The sequence below is a fragment of the Pieris rapae genome, chromosome 23 (genome assembly GCF_905147795.1).
Source record: "Pieris rapae chromosome 23, ilPieRapa1.1, whole genome shotgun sequence".
Lineage (NCBI taxonomy): Eukaryota > Metazoa > Arthropoda > Insecta > Lepidoptera > Pieridae > Pieris > Pieris rapae.
The window spans coordinates 384,821-406,909 of NC_059531.1; the positions used below are offsets into that span (position 1 = coordinate 384,821).

At 37.6% G+C, this 22,089-nt stretch overlaps 1 protein-coding gene across 2 annotated transcripts in view; it reads left to right on the forward strand.

Moving 5' to 3' along the window:
• LOC110997131 (division abnormally delayed protein) overlaps positions 1-22,089 on the forward strand; it is an 87,495-nt gene that overhangs the window by 57,075 nt on the left and 8,331 nt on the right. For both annotated transcript variants that reach the window (XM_022265122.2, XM_022265123.2), the window contains exons 2-5: positions 273-416; positions 6,835-7,178; positions 7,570-7,784; positions 14,340-14,508. In XM_022265122.2, the coding sequence (XP_022120814.2) occupies positions 273-416; positions 6,835-7,178; positions 7,570-7,784; positions 14,340-14,508 (872 nt within the window). The remainder of the gene's footprint in view (positions 1-272; positions 417-6,834; positions 7,179-7,569; positions 7,785-14,339; positions 14,509-22,089) is intronic.

Here is a 22,089-nt window from a genome sequence, read left to right on the forward strand (position 1 = left end):
TATCAATAGTTTGTTTGTTTTTTAGTGTTTTTCTCAGCAGCACAATTGGCCTAAAGCAATAGATAGTACATACATAATAGTTACATAGTTTCGTAGAACCTATATCTGCTATATATTATCAATAAAATACAATTTTTCTATGCTAAAAACTTTCAATTACCGATCTAACCTACCACAAGGAAATCTTAATCGATATAATATATATTTGACGTTCTTTTATTTTTTGGAGCTACTAAAAACATACACCTATTAATAAAGCTCTATCTCCCCAGGTCCCATATGTGGAGGACAGTGCTGCGGTCGAGGGAGAGAGACCCACTTAACATCAACTCTCAGACATAATGCCGAAGACAAAATAGCAGCTGCCACCAGGCCTATTGCTGAGCTTTTGCTGGCTACCAGGAGGACATTGCAAGGTAAGCTTTCTTGAAATCCATACAGTAAACATGTTGTCGACTCCGCCATAATCATATCGCTGTAATCGTGAAGAACTGAGAGCCAAAATTTCAGGTTAGTCTTGTTGCCTAGATACGTTTAGGGAACTCGTTAAACGTTTCATTTACTCACTTGTCTGACGAAACTTTAGCGACTTAATTGAATATCGATCTTTTATTAATTGTCTAGAAATTCAATTAACTCTCTAATTTAACTACTTTACTGCGACATATCCATAGTTCTACAATGCAATCGTTCTAAGAACTCGACCGAAATTACAACGCGAATAAACTATTAACACAGTCTGAGTTAGAAACTGGACAGATTCATTTCACTGCACAGGTATACAATGCGCTATCAATCAACTTAAACATAGAATTGCTCGTTTTAAGATGTCAGTCAAATAAAAACTAAAATATGAATATAATCTTAAATATCTTTATTCGATAATTATATTCATAATTCATAATTATATTAGTATGTAATTCGTACTTAAATAAAATTTCCAAAAAACACGATTTATAAAGAAAATACCGAGCTAAGCTCGGTCATCCAGGTCCATAGTAAAAATTAGTAAAGTAATGAAGTAGAAGAACATAAAATGAATAAGAATAATTATTAAGAAGATTTGCTTGGATTAAAATCTAGAATTTGTTGGATTTTTTATTTATTTTTCAATTAATGCAAAAATATAATCAATCCATTCCCGGTGAAATAATAATAGTTGAACTGTTAATCAGAGGCGTTTAAGGAGTGATGAATGGAACAGATGCAAAAGTTTGTTGTACGATCCCAGTACACTCAAACAGAATGCCTTTGTCCAATTGAAGTAGTTTTTAAACACACCTGTCCCCTATCCCCGTATGTTATTGCTTCAAAGTGTCGATCAATAAAATAAATACCAAATGCATTCAACCAGACGACTCTTAGCCGACATACAAAAGTGACGTTTATTACAATTGCAACAAGACCTAAAGTAGTGTGCAGATGTTATAACAATCGACAACATATCAAGCGATATTTTGAAACGGTAGGACAAATGGAACACTTTGTCATTGTTATTTTTAATTTAAAAAATATAATCAATCATCAAGCAAAATAATAATAATAGTTTTTGTACAAGTGCTTCGGTCTGATAGTCGTGTGTCTGTATGAAAACTAAGTAGATTTCTGTTGAAGACGTTTCAAAAATCTTGCGAAGATGCTAACCGAAGGCAGTGATTCTCAACCTTTTTTGTCACGGCACATATTTTATGATTTTAAAGTTTGACGGCAAACAATTAACGATTTTAAAATTCGGCGGCACACAAAGAAAAAGCTAAAAATTATTTATTATATTTTTATTATTATAACACACTACATAAATAGTTTATAACTAAGTTTAAATATAAGAAATGAACTAATATATTCTTTAATAATATTTAAACATTTAATAAGGGATTAATTACAAGCTAATAATGAAAAAAAATATTGATATAATTTAATAATATTGACATCTTTATATATTGCATAATTTAGCGGCACACAAAAGTGCCCCGGAACAGTGGTTGACAATCACTGTGCTAACGTAGTAACTAACACAACACGTGTAATATGTAATAACACTAACGTGAAGTAATTGCAAGATTTATCCCGACAGTAAAAATACCAATAATTTCTCCGTTACTTGAACAAATCAATTTAATATTAAGCGGCAAATTTATCAGCCATAAAATTTAATGAACGTGCCATTAATGTTATACCGGGATAATCCTGTTTGTATACCTTTAACTAGATAAGAACATCGTAATATAATGAAATCTTCCGAACTATTATGTATCGTTGATAATTTCATTTATTTATTAAATTATTATTAATTTATTTAAAATATACACTTTCTTTACTTCTATCAATATCTACCATTGATAAATTTAGATTATTTGATAAGTCAAATACATACGTATTATTAAATACATATATTACAGTTATATAAACCTACTATCACACACAAAGGTGATATATATTATTACATTATTTACATAACTCAATAGTGGATTATGTGTTTCTATTAAAAAAGCTAGATTTAAATAACAATGTCATCTATAACAAAAGAGAAGTATTAGCCTAATTGCTTGAGCGTTGGAATGTCAATCCTGAGGTCGTTGGTTCGATTCCCGGCTGTGCACCTTTCTTTCTATTAAGGATTTAAGAGACGTATATACGATGAACGAAAACATCATGAGAGGAATTAGGCATTCTTAAGCCATTCAACACTTGAGCTCCAAGCCTCAAGAAAAATGGCTTGAGGAAACCGACATAACTCAAATGTCGACGGCGTGTGTCAGGCACATGTGGCTGATCACCTGAGTGATTTTGTATCGCCATTGACTTTTTTTTATTTTGCAACAAAACACAAAGCTGAGCTGTCCAAGTACCAACTCACGCTAATGATGTTCACATACTTCATTCCCGAAACACTGACACAGAAAACGCCCCCAGGAACATAAGCGATGCTCAAAGTGACAAGTGCGTTGCCCTCTGCGAGTGGGTTGAAACAATACGTCCTCCGAACCCTCGCTTAACCAGGAAACTAACCTAGGGAAACCCTTTCACTATCACTGCTAGTAGTTGATATATCGATATTACACAAAACGTATTACTAAACTTAGTACATGCTTGGAAGACTAAAGACAAGTGTGAAGCTGTCGGAGACAAACCCTATACTTTTAAAGTCGGTCTGAGTTGTGTACTTTTTCTAATCAACTTCTGACTTTTTGGTTCTAAGTGTCCCCTTCCGTCACATAAGCGTCATCGCGATCTTTTTATAAATGATTCATGTCCTTTACCATATACAATTGCTTTTGCAAGTTGCATCACCAACTTCGGCACGCTACTACGTCACATGCGAGTTAAAATTCGTACATCGAAAGTTCATTGGGGTTCTACCACATGAGACTCCACGCTAAGGCTAACACCAAATCCATATGACAATATTGAAACTAATTATATATATATATATATATATATATATATATATATATATATATATATATATATAAAATCTATGACATGGTAGCCATATAACATACCTACGGTATACAAGTGACAAAAACGCATCGTATCACGTTTTTCGAATAAACTTGGGAACTTTAAGTGCCCTCTTACTAGTAGTTAATAGCCTCAAAACGTGACTCATATAACATAATTATATTAATATACGTTTATATATTTAGAAGCTTTTAACTTGATAGAGGTGCGGAGAGGTTTCTGCCAGTTCTTCTCATGTCTCCTACGCCCTTGCTTTGGGAACTCACTGAAACACTTTTAATTTAAAGTGATTTAAATTTTACGGATTATTTGTTTTCCTGTATAATCGAATGTTTAATAATGTATACTTATTCGGACGTTGTTGACCTATAGCCTTTATTTTGACATAGCTAACTACTGGCAGCGGTCCCGTAATCCTGTGGAACTAATTACGTCGTATCCAATTTTAATATTTTTGGTTATCACCATTAAGTTTGTATAGTATAATTTTATAAAAGACAAGATTTGGGTTTTTTTGATAAATTTAAAGATATTCACAAAAATTGGAGCGAAACTTTTAATTAGTGTGGTCTTCTATTATCGCGTTTTGTTCTTTGAAAGCTTAGACAAATTGGCTCTTAATTACAGATGCTTTTAATTAAGTTTTGCGTCTTTATAAGGCTTCACTTGCAAATGTTTATAAATAACAAATGTTATATATGTTGTTAAAGTTTAACTGTAAAGTTTAAAGTTTTTGACCGTAAACAGAATTTTTTCGAAATTCAGCCTTTTCTCGATTTTTAAAAAAATATATGAAGTGTCAGTTAACGTCGATTTATTATAGTTTGTGATAGTACATTAAAGTTGAAAGCGTCTAGAAGACTTAAAAGATGAATAGCTCTTATTTATTGAACGTAGAGCCATGGTTAAGAGGTTCTCTCTTAAAAGCAAAAGTGTCGCTCTTTAAAAGAAAATGCAACATTATAGATTTAGTGCTAATTTAAAAAAATATAGTTTAAATAGCGCATGACATTTCTTCACCACAGTTAAGTTGACAAACAAGATTTATTTTACGTTAATTTATTACAAGATTATTGAATTTTTAGTCGGAATAATACAGTATAAAGTTGCCTTAATAACAATTAGGAGTTTTGAAATGTTGCCATATTAACTGCAACATTACGGTCTAATTAAATTTGTTATTCTAGTATTATATATTTATTTTTAAGCGTTTAGAGATATTTATTTCGATTTATTAGATTTACTCAATATTTTCAAGAGCACGTTTGTGTTAAGACATTCGTTTCAATTTAAACCGTGGCCTCTAAAAACGTTTGCAAAAAGCCATTAACCGCGTCATTTAAATGTAATAAAATAAAATATTGATAGCTACATTGCCACTATGGTTTTAGTGGCTAAGTTTATTTAATTCTAAATATGCAAGAAATGCGATATTGCCCAAGTGGAAACGCATTGTAGGTGCAGTCGTTTTTATTAAGAAACAGATAACAAAAATAGGTTTAAAGACTTTATTTCTCAAAAAAGACAAAAATGTCTCTTGCAAGACAACACACTTTAGTTTTACATTCAAAGTCAATCATAATTTATTGATATAGGTAACATTGCTCACTTATGGACGTAAAAAAAAAATATACATTAAATGCTACTAATTTTACATTTACTGCCAATTCTCAAATCAAGGGCGTAGAACGGAAGAGAAGAACTGGCAATAAACTCTACGCCACTCTATTTAATCGGCAAGTTCTTTTTGAAGTCATTCTTACAATAATCACAATAAAAAGATACATTGTACATGTAACTTAAAAGCTAAAGAAATAAATTTAAAAGTAATTTTGTCTAACATATTCACTTAGCTTCCATTTAATAATAATAATTTTATATCGTAAACTTAAATATTATAAACACTATCTCGAGAATGTTAAACTTTTGATATAAGCATTCCGAGATAAGGGCGAACTTATGTATTTGTTTAGGTTTGTTTAGTTTAAGTTGCGCTGTAATTGTAAAGTACACAAGATGCTTTGTTGCATCATCGTTATCAAAGGAATTTAAAAGCTGGCGAAACAACTGTTGAATTCTTCTGCTCCTTACAATCCTGTGAAACTGAATTGTAGTAGAGGATCTTGCTAGTTCTACTCGTTTGCTCTTCGTTCTTATGATTAAGAATCAGGCTGTATATTTGAAATCATTTTTATTGACAGATATTCTCCCAGATATCAAAATTAATGTATGCATTTATATAGCTAATTGATTTTTGTAAGTTACGTGTAATAACAAATAGGATAACCATTTCTTACATAATAATAAACGTAGAAATATAAACAAACAGTCGTTTTGTAGATATTTTTCCTAGTTGGAATTAGTACTAAAAAACTTAGTAGACATATTTGAAATGATATTGTTTTAACAGCGTAAAATTCGTTCGTCTAAGCGTAATTACTTCATCAATCATCCAGTTAATTCGATTTAATAAATGTAATACACTTTTTGATAAAATAAATGATCTATAAACGGTATCAGCGGTCGTTGCCCTCAGTCGATTACATTTCTGAAATAGATCCGCAAAAAATGCGTCGCCTAGATTTCTGCTCGAATTACGACCGCTGTAGACAAATTGACAGATTTCTTGTTTCGATTTGAATTAAATGTGTACTTATATATATTTAATCAGTATGCCTTTGCAAATCTTTGTTTTAAGAGCTATTTGCTTAAGAAATACAGTATTTATCAAGATATGTCGTACTGTTACATTACTGCTGTTACTACTGTTATGGAAAAATCTTCTAAAAGTATAGAAACCGAATTTGTAAAGAACTAGATAATAATAATTGTAAGACCATATAGGGTATTAAATAAAAAACAAGTGCATGCGTACACATGTCAAAAGAGTTTAAGTAGTTCACTCCATGAATGTGTAGGTCTATATTCACACTGTATACGTGCTAATAATATAAATATATAAAAATCTGCGTTTACTGCACTAGACATTATGCGACAGAATTGCCATATAAAGTTCTAATATGTAACTTCTAAACGAAAACATCAACCAATAGCACGTATTTTTCTCGATCTCCCTTTCTCACTATCTCTCTATCGGTCTCAATTTCTCTCTCTTTTCTTCGACAAAAACGCTGCACATCTTCGTGACGTTTCATGCGTAAAAAATGTACCTTCCTGCGCCCAAAGAAGTTTCACTTCAAAAAGAAACGGCCATCAAAATCTAACCTATGCTGATGATTACCTGCCTTCCTCCTTTCAAATCTCCTTCCTCTTTTAAAATACGAAATTGTGACTGAAGTCTCAGTATTGTCATGTATTTTGTAAATAGTGTCCTAGTAGTTATATATAGTTACATTAAGTGTTTTTTTACAGAGCACCTAACTGCCCTGTCGCACCAGTCACAGAACAAGACAGCAGCACTCTTCTCCCAACTCTACAGAGGCCATGCCACGAGGGCTCACGCTCCCTTATCGACTCTATACGATGACATAAGGACATTACTTCGATCCAATCTAGAGACTGAAGATGCCGTTGACTTGGGCTCCCCACCGCCCAAAGAGATGGCGCAGAGTACGAAGAAATTCTTCAGAGAAGTATTTCCCGTCGCGTATCAAAACGTACTAAGGCTAGACTCGAAGCAATTCACGACCGCCTATGAGGCGTGTCTAAAGGACGCATATGATGCTGTCCAGCCTTTTGGAGACGTCCCCGAACAGGTATATACGTTATTTAGAAATTTGTTATAAAGGAATAAATTATTTTTGATTCGCTATTAAGTATTCATATGCCGTACTAAACTATATAATTTAAGTTAATATTAACGGATTAAAAAGAGTGGCGGAGAGTTTATTGCCAGTTCTTCTCTTCCGTTTTACTCCCTGAAAACTGGCAGTAAATCTAAAATTAGAAGCATTCAATGTATATTTCTTTTATGACGTTCATAACTGTACATTATGTTAACTACATGAATAAAACCCTTCTTTAACCTCTATAAGCATATTCTTTGTTTGATCAGCGAAAGATATAGTCTGTGCGAAAAGGGTAGTAGGATTTGAGAGAAATTTAAAGCAATTTGCAATTTTTAGTTAAATATATCGATATGTTTAGTTGGGGTCATCACTAGCCAAGTCTTTGGAGGCTGCGCGTGCTCTCTTACAAGTGCTGGGTGTCGGTGCTGGTGCTCTGGCCGGTGCAGAAGGGGCAGTGAAGGGCGCCGCCCACAGTCATTACGGTCGGTTGCTGTTGAAGATGGGCGGCTGCTCGCGATGTCAAGGCCATGACGTCAGCCCTTGCAAGAATTACTGTCTCAATGTCGCTAGAGGGTAAGTAATTGGAATTTCTATTATGTAATGGCAATGTTAATACAATACATTAGCTTGTTATTTAACTTATGTAATAACACATGTCTTACTCTAGATTGTTATTTTCACCTAATATACAAAATATAACAAAATACGTGAAAAAGAAAGGTAAAATGAAATTCCCTTTCTCATTTTGCGAAACGGGGAATCCTTTTATAAAGAAACATGTACATTAAGTAAAACAAAGAATCCGTATTACTAGCTAGCCTACATTTAAGAAAATGAAAAGTTATTTTCCCCATTGTACAAAAATGAAATACACTCTTAAATGAAGTCCAGTAGTTCTGCTTTAAACTGTAGAGTTATATTTAAAATCAGGTTACAGATAAAATCCTTAGAACAAATATATAGTGTACAAAAACATCTCATTAAAATGTCTGCTATAGATATCTGTTAAAATAAATCAGCGGCACTAAATATCTTTAGGCCTGGGCCTCAGATTTCTGATCTATTTCATAATAATTTATAAGTGTAAAAGGCAAGTGATCATCCTTCCATGCCTCACACACGCCGTTGATTTTTTGTTTTTTTTTTTTTTTTTTTTTTTTTTTTTGAATGGAATCTCGCTGTTGGCCTTAAGGGCCTTTACAGCTCAGCACGGGCTGTTTGGCGAGCTTAGCTCAGCCGGAAAGGGGGGGTTTCCCGCGACTCGCGCAAGGGCGTCTCCTGTGAGACTCGAACCTCGGCTTGGGCCGTCGCGGGGGGGTCAATCGCCTGAAGGGCAGGACGGAAGCTCACTGGAGTGAGCGAAGTGCGAAGTAAAGGTCCTCGCCTTCCCCGGTGAAGGCGGTTTTTTACCCTAATCTGTCTATTGCTACTGCTATTATTATTGGCCGCGCGGGCGGCTTTTAATTTATCGTTAGCTACTGTGATTGGATCATCCGGATCCGTTAGTACGTGTCGGGGCCTCCTACGAGCCTTTTTAGTCGGGAAGGGGTAGTAATTGATGCTTTTACGCACCAGTGGGTTGGGATGGTGTTTAGCCTTGTCGAAGTGGCGTTTGGACGCCAACTTCATCCATTGGGCTATGGTAGGGAGCTCCAGGTCATAGTGGAGATCGACGTTTCTCACGTAGAAGGGTGCGCCGGTCGCGATTCTCATGAAACGCGACTGTAGCACCTGTAACCGGTGGATGTACGAGGGGGCACAGTGCGCGAAGACTACGCTAGCGTAAGTCATGCACGGTCGGACGCAGGCCTTGTACAAGGTTACCTTGTGTCTAAGGGACATGTGACTCCTTTTATTTAGGAGGTAATGGAGGCGAGAGAGGACAAAAGCGGCCTTCTTGCGAACGGCGGCTACATGCTTACGAAAATACATGCCGCTGTCGAGCGTGACTCCTAGATATTTGACGGACTTTTGCCATGGAATGGCTTGTCCGTAAAGGGTGACCTCTTTTTTGAGGAGAAATTTTTCCCGAGTATTAGCGTTAGCACCGGGGTTGCCCCTGGCAAAGAGAACTGCAACGCTTTTCTCGGGATTTAATTGGAAGCCCCATTTCCGGAACCATTCGCCTAGCGACGTGGTTGCGGTCTGGAGTCTATCCACGATGACACCTCTGTCTTTATGAGTGGTATAGAGAGCGGTGTCGTCGGCATAGAGGGCTAGCTCCACATTCGGAGCCCTAGGGATGTCGCCGGTATACAGCGTGAAGAGAAGGGGCGAAAGGACCGAGCCTTGCGGTACTCCGGCCCTGATTGGACGAGGAGACGATAACGTTCCTTCCACGCGATAGCGAATTGAACGGTCGGACAAGAAGTCGTGTACGATACGCACGAGTCTCAGTGGCACTTGAAGGTGGTAGAGCTTGTAAATCAAGCCGTTGTGCCACACCTTGTCGAACGCCTTCGCTATGTCGAAGAAGAGCGCACCCGTGGCTCTCGGTTTCAGTGAGCTGTTCATCCCTGAAAGGATGTGCTCCGTGATCCGATGGACTTGATGGACGCACGAGTGGGCCGGCCTAAAGCCAAACTGCTCATCGGGGATGAGCCCCTTCTCTAGGGCATAGTCTAGGAGGCGCTTTTTCACTACCTTCTCGTACAGCTTGCTCAGCGTGTTGAGAAGGCTGATAGGGCGGTAACTGGTGGGATTGTTACGAGGCTTGCCCGGCTTGTGAATACCTATGACAATGGCCTCTTTCCACTGCGCCGGGAAGGTGCAGTTTTCGAGTAGGCAATTGAATATGGCCACTAGCAAGCATATCAGATGGGGCGGGAGGCACCGGAGGACCTTATTCGAGATGGCGTCGAGACCTGGAGATTTACGAGGCAGTGAACTCTTGATTAGAGTTTTGACCTCGGCGATCGACGTAGGCGGGAGCGGCTCGGGAGAGAGGGGCAGTGCGACTATGCGTTCGACTTCGCGGTTCACGTGTTCGACGTGCGCCGGGTCGCAATGGTCGAGATACGGCGTGCACTGCTCCACTAGGTTGACGGCTAAGCACTCGGCTTTTTCGTCGTCATCGAATGCGTCAGGCAGATTTGGACGCTTGAGAGGGGGCATAGAAGCCACCGTGTCGGTTTTAAGGGAACGCGCGAGAGACCAATAGGCCGTATGCGAAGGTGACAATTCGCTGGTAAGACGGTCCCAGCGTTCGTTTCTTATTTCACGCATGCGCTCTTTGACTCGGCGCTGCGAGGCGCGGAGTGCTCTGCGGTTATCGTCGGTCGGCGCTCTGGCGAAGGCGCGAGTCGCCGCGTTCTTCTCGGTCAACAGACGCCTCGCGTCCGGGGGAAGCTCCCAGCGTTGAGCGAACTCATCTGGGACCTTCCGGGACGATTCGGCGACCTTGGTCTGAATGTAATTCGTGACCGAGGAGATCGCGTCTAACGCGTGAGCGGACGAGACTAAATCGTCGGGGATGTTAGAGAGGTCAGAAGTTTCGACGGGCTTGAGGGCCTCGTCTAGCTTCTGCCAGTCGACAATGGACTTGTACCTCTTCTCTTGGGTATTAGGTGGGCCGAATTCAAATTGAACCGGGAAATGATCTGAGTCTAATTCGTGTAGCACTTCTACGCTACGCGGCTGTAGTGCTACGTTTCGTAGAACCGCTACGTCTAAGACGTCCGTTGAGAGAAGGCCGTTACAAGTTATGCCGCGACGAGTCGGTTGAATGGGGGCTATGACATTGAAATTGAGCACGTCAATAAGCCTACTGAGGGCTCGCCCGTTAGGGTTTTCTTTTGAGCTATTCCAGTCCCCGTGCTTGCTATTGAGATCCCCGACCAATAAGACCGAGGGGCCCAGTGCAAACAGAGTCCTAAGATCGCTCTCTAGGATGTCCTTAGATGGAGGGAGATACACCGACACGATAATAATCGGCTGATGACCGGTCATAGCCACGCGTAACACAGAGCACTCTATGTTTGTTAGCGACGGCGGGTCTAGCGGCGAGCAGTGAAGCGCACGTCTATAGTAGATGAGCGTTCCGCCTTTCGCCGTAGGTCGGTCGTTTCTAACCGCGACGTAATTCGCGAATCTAGGTGCGCGGACGCTGGGTTTAAGAAACGTTTCCTGTACGAGGAAAATATCTATTTGGTGGCGAACGAGGAAATCTCGGACCAAATCTGCCTGCGGCTTGAAACCGTTTGCGTTAAATGTCACTACGGACAGCGATCGAGCCTTGACCCTAGACGTGGTCGTAGCTATTTCGGTGTGTTAGATTGTACAAATTGCCGCACGGATTGTAGTAGCAGGGCATGCTGAGAAACGACGTCAACCTTAGCGTTCACACCTTTAGCTGACGTATAGGCTTCGTGGAATGCAACCAGGGCATCCAAGTCTAACGCGCCTACAACGCTAAGCGCAAGATTAAATGCGCTGTGAACTTTTGCGGACTCCGCAGATGCCTCCGCGGGAGGGCGGGGGGCTTGAGGAGGAGGGCTCGCCTTAGGGGTGGTCCTCTCCGTTATGGCGGGTGTTGGCGCTGGCGCCTGGGAAGGCGCCGCAGGTGCCGCTTTGGTTGGTAGAGGCGGGAAGGCCTCTGACGTGAGCTGGGGAGGGCCCTCCGTTGCCGGGGGCTTGACCCAGGGGCTATTTTCGGGCTGCGGGGCCGGCACGTAAGTGGGCTTTGCTCCCAGGCCACGGCGGGCCGCGTCACGCCCCGCCGCGCGCCTAGACGCCGGCTTATGCGCCTTGGGGGCTCGAGGACAACCGCGATAATTCGCTGGGTGCCCCCGTTGCCCGCAAAGCACGCACGCCGGCGGCTCGGCGCACGGAAGTGTGCGCTTGCAGTCCGCGGTGCCATGGTCGCCTAAGCACTTAACGCAACGCGCCCTGGCGAAACAGTTACGGGCTGCGTGCCCGTAGAGTTGACAGCGATGACACTGTCGTGTAAATGAATGTTTGAGGGGAGTTTCGACCCTCAGTCCGGAGAGCTTGCAACACTCTCTGAGACCGAATATCTTTTTCCCGCTCGGAGTGAGATCTAGCACTACGAGTACCATATCGTACTCTTCTTTGGTAGTGCGTTGGAGCATTCTGAATACCTCCCTAACGGGGTACCCTTGCTCAACTAAGTCGGTTTGGACTATCCCGGAGTCTATTTCCTTCGGAATGCCCTTGATAACTACCCTGAGGACGCGCTCCTCGGGTAGGGGGAAAGTATGTCCTCCGATACCTTCAGAGCGAAGGTGGGAGGTTAAAAAGCGGTGGTGATCCGATGAAAACACCTGTACGCATAAATTATCCCGCAGCGTACGGGCTTTGTAATTTATCGACTTAGTGTCGAGGAGCTTAGAGAGGGCGGGCCATACACCCTTGTCCCTAATGTAAACGGGCGGCGGTGTTTTAATACGGTCCGCGGGAGCGGACGGCGCGGGTTTTCCCGATAAAAGGGAGCTAAGATCCCTCTTAGGAGGGCTTGAGGGCTGAGTTGGCCTCTTGGCCGGAGGACCGCCTTTAGCCGAGCGCTTTTTCTTGCGCCCTACCGTTTCGAAGCCGTCTGACTCGTTCGACGACGTTTCGTTTAATGATTCCGCCCGGGCGGATTGAGTCGACATGCGCGACGAAGGCCGTGATTGGCTTATTAACTCATCGCTTACGCTTTCCGCACGGAGCGGTGAGCGCGAGCGCGAGCGAGACCCTGATTGGTCGGTGCGCGAGGTGGTACCGCATTCATCGATGCGCGTGCGAGAACCGGATTGGTCGATAATTAATCGCGATGCCTTCGCGGAGGCATTTTTATTATTTACCTTACGCGGCGGCGGTGACGGCGAACGCGGCGAGTCAGCGACAACGGACTCATTAAAGGCCCGAATAACGTCTGGATAACGTTTGTTTAAAAAGAGCATTAAACTGCTCATGTCAGGTGGGTCCTCGGACGCCATTCTGAAGGCGGGAAGCCAACAGTTTGACGACGAGTGTGTACCTAAGCCTACTGGTAGTGAGTACCTAAGCTAGTGATTTGCCCTAACGTGTATGCGTCTCCGCTGGTGATAGCGGAGGTGTGGTTTGTCACCGACCTAACCAGCCCGTAGGAGTTTGGGTAAATAGAGCCCCTACGGATGTGACAGGACCCGTCCAACAGTGGACCTGTTTTTAGCCGGTTGCTAGGAAAGTAGTTGGAGTACCTACTCCCTATCGCGTGCCTACTAAGAGGCCCGGCCGCCAACAGGACTTGGAGGAAGCGGAGGGGCTGTTACGCGCCTTGAAAAAGGCACGGTGATTGCACCCCGGACAAAACACTCCCGCACAAGGCGTTAACCGACAGATAACCGTTTGGCACCGTTAGGTGGCTATCTGAGCGGCCGCAGGTAAACCCGCGATCATAAATTGCAGCCTTCAAAGCCCGTTGTCCACCGAAGGCGCGAAGCGACCAATGAGAGCGCAGCAGGCGGCAAAGGCAGCAGTCGGAGAGCGCGTGCGCACTGTACACAGTGGCAAGCGGCGATGACTCACACGGAGCGAGCGAGAGAGCACTGGAGCAGACGTCCGCACGGGACGACGGTCGGTTGCAGAGTGTTGATTTTTTGTGTCGAAGACATGTCGGTTTTCTCAACCCCGTTAGGTCTGGGCATCAAATTTCTGAATCTTTTTCATAATCATTTTGCAATCTAACAAGCAAGTAGGGGATTAGCCTCCTATAGCCCTCAGACAAGGCGGTTTCCTCAAGATGCTTTCCTTTACCATACGAGCGAATGTTAATTGCGCACTTAGAAAGGAAGTCTATTGGTGAACAGCCGGGGACCGAACCTACGACCTTGTGGTTAATAGTCGCACGCTGAACCTACAGGTAGACAGTTAGACAGTAAGGTGCACTAGGCTCTACTCAACAGAAATAACGATTTTACGTGAAAACAATGTAGCTATTACTTTTAAGTGCTGTTCAATGAAGCACTACTTTAAAGTATCGATTGATCAACCCTTCACTCAAATCTGCTCTCGACATGCTCTTGTATCAAGTATAATAGCAATTTTTATAAAAGTATATAAACCACTTGTAAGCACTTCATGTTGTTAGGAACCAAGGGCGGTCTGGGCTTAAACATAAAAATTATAGCGAAATTCTCTTTTCAGATGTATTGGGTCGATAATATCAGAGCTGGATGCACCATGGGCTGGTTACGTGGAAGGCGTGGAACGGCTGTCGAGGGCAGATGCAGACGCCGCCCTCAGGGCGCTGGATGCCAGGGTGTCTGAAGCCATCATGCACGCATTGGAGAACCATGTCATATTGGAAAAGAAGGTACGGATTTACATTAACATTTCTTAATAATTTAAAATATAAACCCAAAGTATTACTATAGTATATTAATCAAATTTCGTTACTAACACTATAATATATTATTAGTAACGAAATTTGGGGGGGGGATGGGAAACGGTACGATTCGGGGGCAGTGACTGAATTGTGCGTCATGGCTAATATTATTTTCGACTTTCCGATATTTTACACCATATAAAAGGCAACTTTTAGGTTTAATGAGTCACTAGGTGGTAACAAAACGTTTTACTATTGTGTACAGAAAAATGTTAGGGCGCGTTACATTTGGGGGGGGGGGGGAATTCTCATAACTTTATACAGTTGTTGTATCCAAAACCACAACTAATACAAATCTTTAATTCCAACCTTCAAATAGACAACAAACAATTCTAGATAATACACTCCACATTTATTATTATTTACTTTATTTATTAATATTCATACAGCTAGTTTTAATTACATTAAATTAGGAAATAGATAGATAATATATCTACATTTAAACATAAATATGAAATGAAAAAAAAGAATAGATAGATGCCAAGAGTAACACAATATCAATTATGGTTTGTTTTGCACTCATACGATGACATCACATGTCATATTTTCAATGGAAAACTTAGAAAGAGCTCCAAACTTGACCCAACTATTTATTTTAATTAAGTTAATGGTCGTATTAACAAACGTTTAAAATTACTTTTTCACTTAAATAATAGTTTAAAGGCTGTTCAAGTCTTCGAGCATTCAAAACAGCACTAAGGTCGTTAAAATAGCGCTCAATATGTAAATCGTGAATAATGAGTCGCAAAGTCTAATTATTGTCGTCGAAACTTTGAATGTCGGCGTTGAAAGCTTGCAGTTCCGTTTCATTAAAAGTATTTCAACATTTACATGAAATTATTACAATCTCAAACGCTAATGAAACTTTTGTCAAAATATAACTTAGGATAGACTTTTGTTTTGACAAATTGCAGCTCAAATCGGATTGCAATGCCTTACTTTAACACTAAACTGAGCTTATTTTTCTTGATTTTTGAAGTGAAACTTCTTCAGAATCGTTGTGATTTCAAATCGGATGCAACGGAAAAGGCGACAGTAAAAAGAGACAGAAACATAATTTCATACGCTTTAACGTGGGAGAAAATGAGATAGGAGTTCGTTTCGTTTATCTTAAAAAAAAATATCATTAAAATATATCTACTGTTTGTAAAGAAAAGTTTAATAATATATAATAAATAGTTCTAATAATACATTTAGATAGTGATTTTTTATTTATTTATATATGATTAATTATAAAAACTTTTGTATTTGAAGGTTTCACTTCTACCACGTGTGAATTGCAAATATGTTTTTTATTTAAATTAAACATATGAATGGATATGTTTTTAAGCTGTAAGTTATTCTAAAAGATTAAATTTTTTTTAATTATGAATCATTCATTCAAAAATTTTAAAAATATATTAATAATGAGCGTTAAAAAAAGCGGTAAAAAGCTAAGATGTATATTATAAAACAATGAAACTGAAAACAAGTAAGTACAAATAATATATATATATAATAAATAGACAAGAAAAATCTAAAGAAAAGGCAAATGAATTCTCTAAATAACAGTAATATGAAAATCGAAATGGAATCATAGTTAAAACTAGTCGAGATATTTCTGCATAAAATATATTTGCGAATGCACAATGAGCTTAGCTTTGATTTATTGCGAAGTCAGCAATAAGTTTCATTTCGCGCGGAGCTCGAGGTGTCAGTGACCCGAGTCGGTATAAATTATAGGAACAATGCGAACGCGTCAAGTTTCATAAAGAAAAATAATGCATTTCAAGTACAATTTTAATTCACGAGCAATGAATTGTGGAGCAAATTCAGAGAATCTTTGTCTTATTGTAGTAATTAAAACCGGCTTTTATCTTCCACCCCAAATAGACGCGAATACGGCTTCTGGGAGGAGCTCTTTTTATTAAGAAAAATTAAAACATTGTTAAGTAAATAAAGAATATTTTTTGACATTATAAATTACTATATCAGTTAATTATACTCAGTATAGATTTAAAAAAGTTATCACCAAAGACGAGGCACCAGCCTACGTATTGTGCCAACTGCCAATGCAGTAAGTGCTAACTGCAATTTGTAGTTGACAAGTGTTTCGTCAACATTGCAATCCAAGGACTGGCCAAGAGCCAGACAACTTAGCGACACGATCATTACTTGATGCATTTCTCTACTCTGCCAATAAATATACTATAACTTTCTATTTTGTTTAATATTTTTTTTTATTAAAGAGATCAGATATCTTCTTATATACTATACATTTTGATTTACCGACTGATTTAAGTAAAATTTACATTCAAATGTCAAATGCCCATCGCGGACAGTCTATTGTTGAGTTATGTAACTTTCATTTCACCAATAATGTTGTTAAACATCATTTTATGTTAAATGATGAGGCCATAAAGTGATTGTGGGCGAGGTGGGGTCACCCGTGGGCGCCGGTCACAGAACATCTTCGCTATAGACTAAAATTTATCGTTTATAGTCTGTGACTGATTAATCTGTGCACAGATTATAAAAAATTTTATAACGGTTTAATTGGCTGATTCGATTACAAATTGGTTTTAATGTGAAATAAGGATTAAGTTTATTTTTAAATGTTACGAAAGTTTTTAATTTAAGTTTTTAGTCCAATATAAAATTAATTGAAGTTATAATGACCTGCATTCATATTGAGGTGTTATGGGATTGGGAAACACACGGATTAATTGGTGAATATTTTCTAACAACATCTAACATAAACAAAAACAATATGGTTTGACTTAAAGTTAAAACTGTTGCAATAAAAAAAACGAAAATGGTTGACATCTTGCTTAAAAATGTAGTAAAATCATAAAAACGTGCAGTAAGGTTTTTGTAAAAATTAAAGAGTTTTTATATAGAAAAACCTATACATACATACAAAATGGTTTACAATACAATTTTGTATGTATTCACAGAATATATTCTGTTGAATTAACTAGGAGCATAATATGGAGCAAGCGTAGGTTTCCACTTGATGAATATTGAAAGCACTGATAAGTCAATAAATTCCAATAAATCATTATAATTTAATGCGAGAACAATTTTATTCATGTGTACAGCTATTCAAAGGGTTGTATAATGATGTATTTTTAATTTTTATACATCTGTGAACAAAATAAATATTGTAAAAGTATAATTATAAAAGTTTCTACACATTACATGAAGTGGGATGCAGGTTTCAATTAATATACAAACTCGTTCAACCAAATAATTCTAAGGAATATTTTTGATATGTGTATATGTATTATTGTGAATGATACAAATGCTACCATGTGTACAGCAGATACCGCAGATGGTCACGAATCATTTATAAAAAAATCTGTGACATTAAAATTATGTTCATTAATTAATCTTTTTTTATCATCTGTGAGTTCTCTCTGAACCTCTTAAGTTAGGTAAATAATGTACTAACTTTTTTACATTATTTTTTATCAGTATCTTTTAAAGATGTAGTATATCGTTACATAAGTATATCATTCACAAGCAAGTAGCAGAGATAAGATAAAAATTTATAAACGAAGAGAGAGAGATGGAGAGAGTGAGAGAGCGAACGTCGCTTCACGCACTGGGCCATGGAGGTAGAGGTATTGTAAGAAAGATTGAAAGAGAATACGGAAGATCGGTTAACATTACTTAAATTACGTATTAATATAATAAGTATAGTAAGTAATATAGTAAGAGAAGGTGTTAAAAATAAGACGTCCTGGGTTTATAAATGAAATTAATATAAAAAATTTAAGTTTATGTAACTTTGTAAGAGGCAAATTTACTTTAGTTATTAATTCATGATTTAGTTTTAAATTCTTTTGAAGCTTTGGTATTCGTCGTCATATGCCATCCACATAGTATAAGAAAAAACAAAGTTTATTTTTGTAGTAAATATTACCATTAGTCTAGAAATCGTTACGATTAGTTTAGTAGGTATTATTTTAGTTCTAGACTTATTCTATATTATTAGTTTTATTCAATACTAGCACTGCCTTGGTTTCCGTCCCGTAGATTCCGCCTCGTGGTAGAGGAAATTCTAGAAAGTCGGATATTGGATATATTTTTGTTATCATAAAAGTTTTATTTATATAGTTTTTAATTCCTTCCTTTCAGATTATTAGAAACACAGTTATATCCGTAATCTAATCAATATACACATGTTACTTTTAACATAGATCTAATACATTTTTGAATTCGTAACATTCACATAGAATGTCTGACATTAGTAAATTGAAATATACTTTACGGCCATTGACATATTTTTGATTTAAAAGCAAATATTGAAAATGCTAAACTTTTTTCTATTTATAGAGATTTATCGGAGAACTTAGTGTCTTAGAACTTTCCTATACACAATATTTGACATAGTTCCGACTCGGGATAAGTTAACACACAATTACCCATGGTCAAACATTCTTATTGTAGATATTAATGCGTTTTATAATACAATTTTTTTTGTTCCATCATCCAATGTTTCAACAATACAAACATATGTATGATGTATTCCATCTTTGGCTATATTTTCAGTGTATTTGTTTGTAATTATATATAATATATGTTAGCTGTAGGATAACGAAATGAATAAATACATACAAAAGCATAAATGTTTTCTCTTTATAATATAGAATACACATAATCCAATCATTCTCAAATTATAGCAATAAAGTTCAAACAATCTAGTAAAAAGTCCAATTGAATTATACACTGTTTATATTAAGTTGCAAATCACATTTCACGTCGTAAATCGTGGCAAAGTAATAAAGGTGAAGGGAAATGTTGACTTTCAATTTTCATACTAATAGCCTCGGAGCCGCTTCTGATCCCTCGGGCTCAAATCGGAAAGCTTACAGATTCTACGTTAAATAAACTTCTAAAACAATAAAAAGAAAAACAATTTTATAAAAGGATTCGAAAAACGGTATAATTTTCATGATTATTTTTTTACTTTTCTTTAATTTTGTAAATAATTTAAACATAGTATTGTCTTTTATTAACATTTTACACATTTAAAGAAAATACTTTTTTAACGGATTGAAGTTATGTATTATTGTAAACCTATAATTATTTTAACATAATTTTAAATTTATTTAACGTTTCGCGTGCTTTACAGCGTGGTCATGGTGACTGAAGACAAAAGGTGTTAAATGTCAAAAAAAGTATCACAGCTATAGAAAATGTTGTATTACTCTATTCTATTGGTATCTTCCCCGGAGTCGATACCAATAGATACCAATAGAAATAGAAGAATAGTATTTTCTGTATATAAGTAATAAATACAGATAATAACACGCGGTAAAGCACGTGAAACGTCGGATAAATTTAAAATTATGTTTAAATAATAATAATTTTACAATTATACATAACTTCAATCCGTTAAAAAAGTGTTTTCTTTAATATAAACATTAAACATAATTCGGTTGATACTATTTATTAAATGTTCTAATGCATTAAATAAAATGTCTTGAATTATTGAAAAATAAAACAAAAATGAAATTACATATTATATTTCGGTTGAAACTTATTCGCCCTTTGAAATCTTTTCGGTATGAATGTCAGAAATATAATGAAACATAAACAATCCCCGACCTACTTCCTGTAGGACCATAATGGTGTTATTTCCTACTCTCGCATCCGTAAAAGATTAAAATTTTGAACAAAAGCCACAAATCCTTTTAAAGAGAGTTCCCTTACTAAATATTTAACTTTAACAACACGATTTCTCAATTGTTTAATATTTGAATGGATCATGTTTTTCATTTTTCACCAAACCTAGGCGATGCCCTTTAATCATGTTTTTGGAGATTTACATTTGTGTTAATATTGCAAGAAGTTATACATATCTTCTGTGTATATCTATTTTTATACTTTGGTTTGTGTGTATATACACAAATGCACTCCTTAGGTAATATAGACTCTCTCTAACTCTATAATACAGTTAAATATAAGATAAGGCTATGATATAACTAAATGAAATTCTATCCTACATATTTAGTAATTAGGGAAATTATATTGAATTTCAATTATATATCTACATTTGGAGTGATAGTTAAAATGTCACCAATTGGCGGCTGGGTTAATTTAAGGGTGCGTCCACATCTGGCGAATATGCCGCGAATATGCAGCTCGTGATCAGTTTGCGAGCTGCATCTTCCTTCCACCCACACCAGTAAACGGAACTGTGCCTTCTACGTTACGAGTTGCCCTGAAGAGGTGCACCAAACCATTACGCGCCACAGCTAACGGCACTCGCGGCACATTCGCCAGATGTGGACGCACCCTAATGTTGAAATTAAATTGAATTTATCTCTGTAGGTAATGCCAATTCCAGTAACTACGTCGTAATCTAACCTCTTCTCTGCTATTTGTTATATTGCTATTTGCAATTGCATCAATATTCACGTTTATGTGCAGTTAATGAAACTAGAAAACTCAGTTTCTTAGTAAGTCAAAAAAGTCAAAAGCCAAAATTCATTTATTCATATAGGTAACATAATGTACACTTATGAACGTCAAAAAAAAAGAAATATTAAATGAATCTAATTTTACATTTACTGCCAGTTCTCAAATCAAGGGCGTAGAACGGAAGAGAAGAACTGGCAATAAACAGGCTGACAGGTTGATTGTGAATAATAATATGTAAGTTTAATATAATAAATGTTATAATGTTAAAGTAATAATATCTTGGCCTGCGTGCGTTTAATTCTAGAACCTAAGCCATAATTATTTTAATGCGAGAAATGTCATAATAGTACATATAATTATTGTAGACAATTTAGTCTGCACACTCATGTGCAGTACCAGTTTTAATTCATTCCGAGAAATCTGCATGAGGACTAATTGGTGTAATCTTCTAGGACACGTTTAAACATGCAAAATGCATGCAATTGCATAAGAATCTACACTAATTAAATATTAATTAACTATGATAACGTAGCAAAAATCTTATTAGAAGAACCCACTTGTCCTGCGAGAGATTCTAAACCCAACTTCGAGGCTAGTTTTTGACATAGTCATGAATCTCTACTCTGAACTAAACATCACACTTTCAACCAAGTGCGATGCGAGGCACACAAGGATTCTCATCACCTTCTTGTTGATTAAATTTAACGAATCCCTGAGAAACCTACCCCAATCTTGGGGACTCAGAATTACATATATATTACAAGTAATTAATAACAATAGAAACAAAGTATTTAATTCTCTGATATGTAGTAAATAATTTAATAAATATATGCTTGATCGAAAGGATTGCCTTTAACACTTATCGTCTCTTATCACTCACACATTAAGGACCGATCTGGTTGCCAAGATCCAAAAAAGTATATTGTTCCTTTCCATTTTTCATCATCATTTCTAGAGGGACTGAAAAGATATATGGTGGAGTTCAGTAGCTTATGTATCGATTTTGAAAGATCGATACACAATTTAAATAACTTTGCTCGATAGAAAAGAAATCCAAACATAGCCAATTTTTTACACTTTGAATTCATTTTATAACGA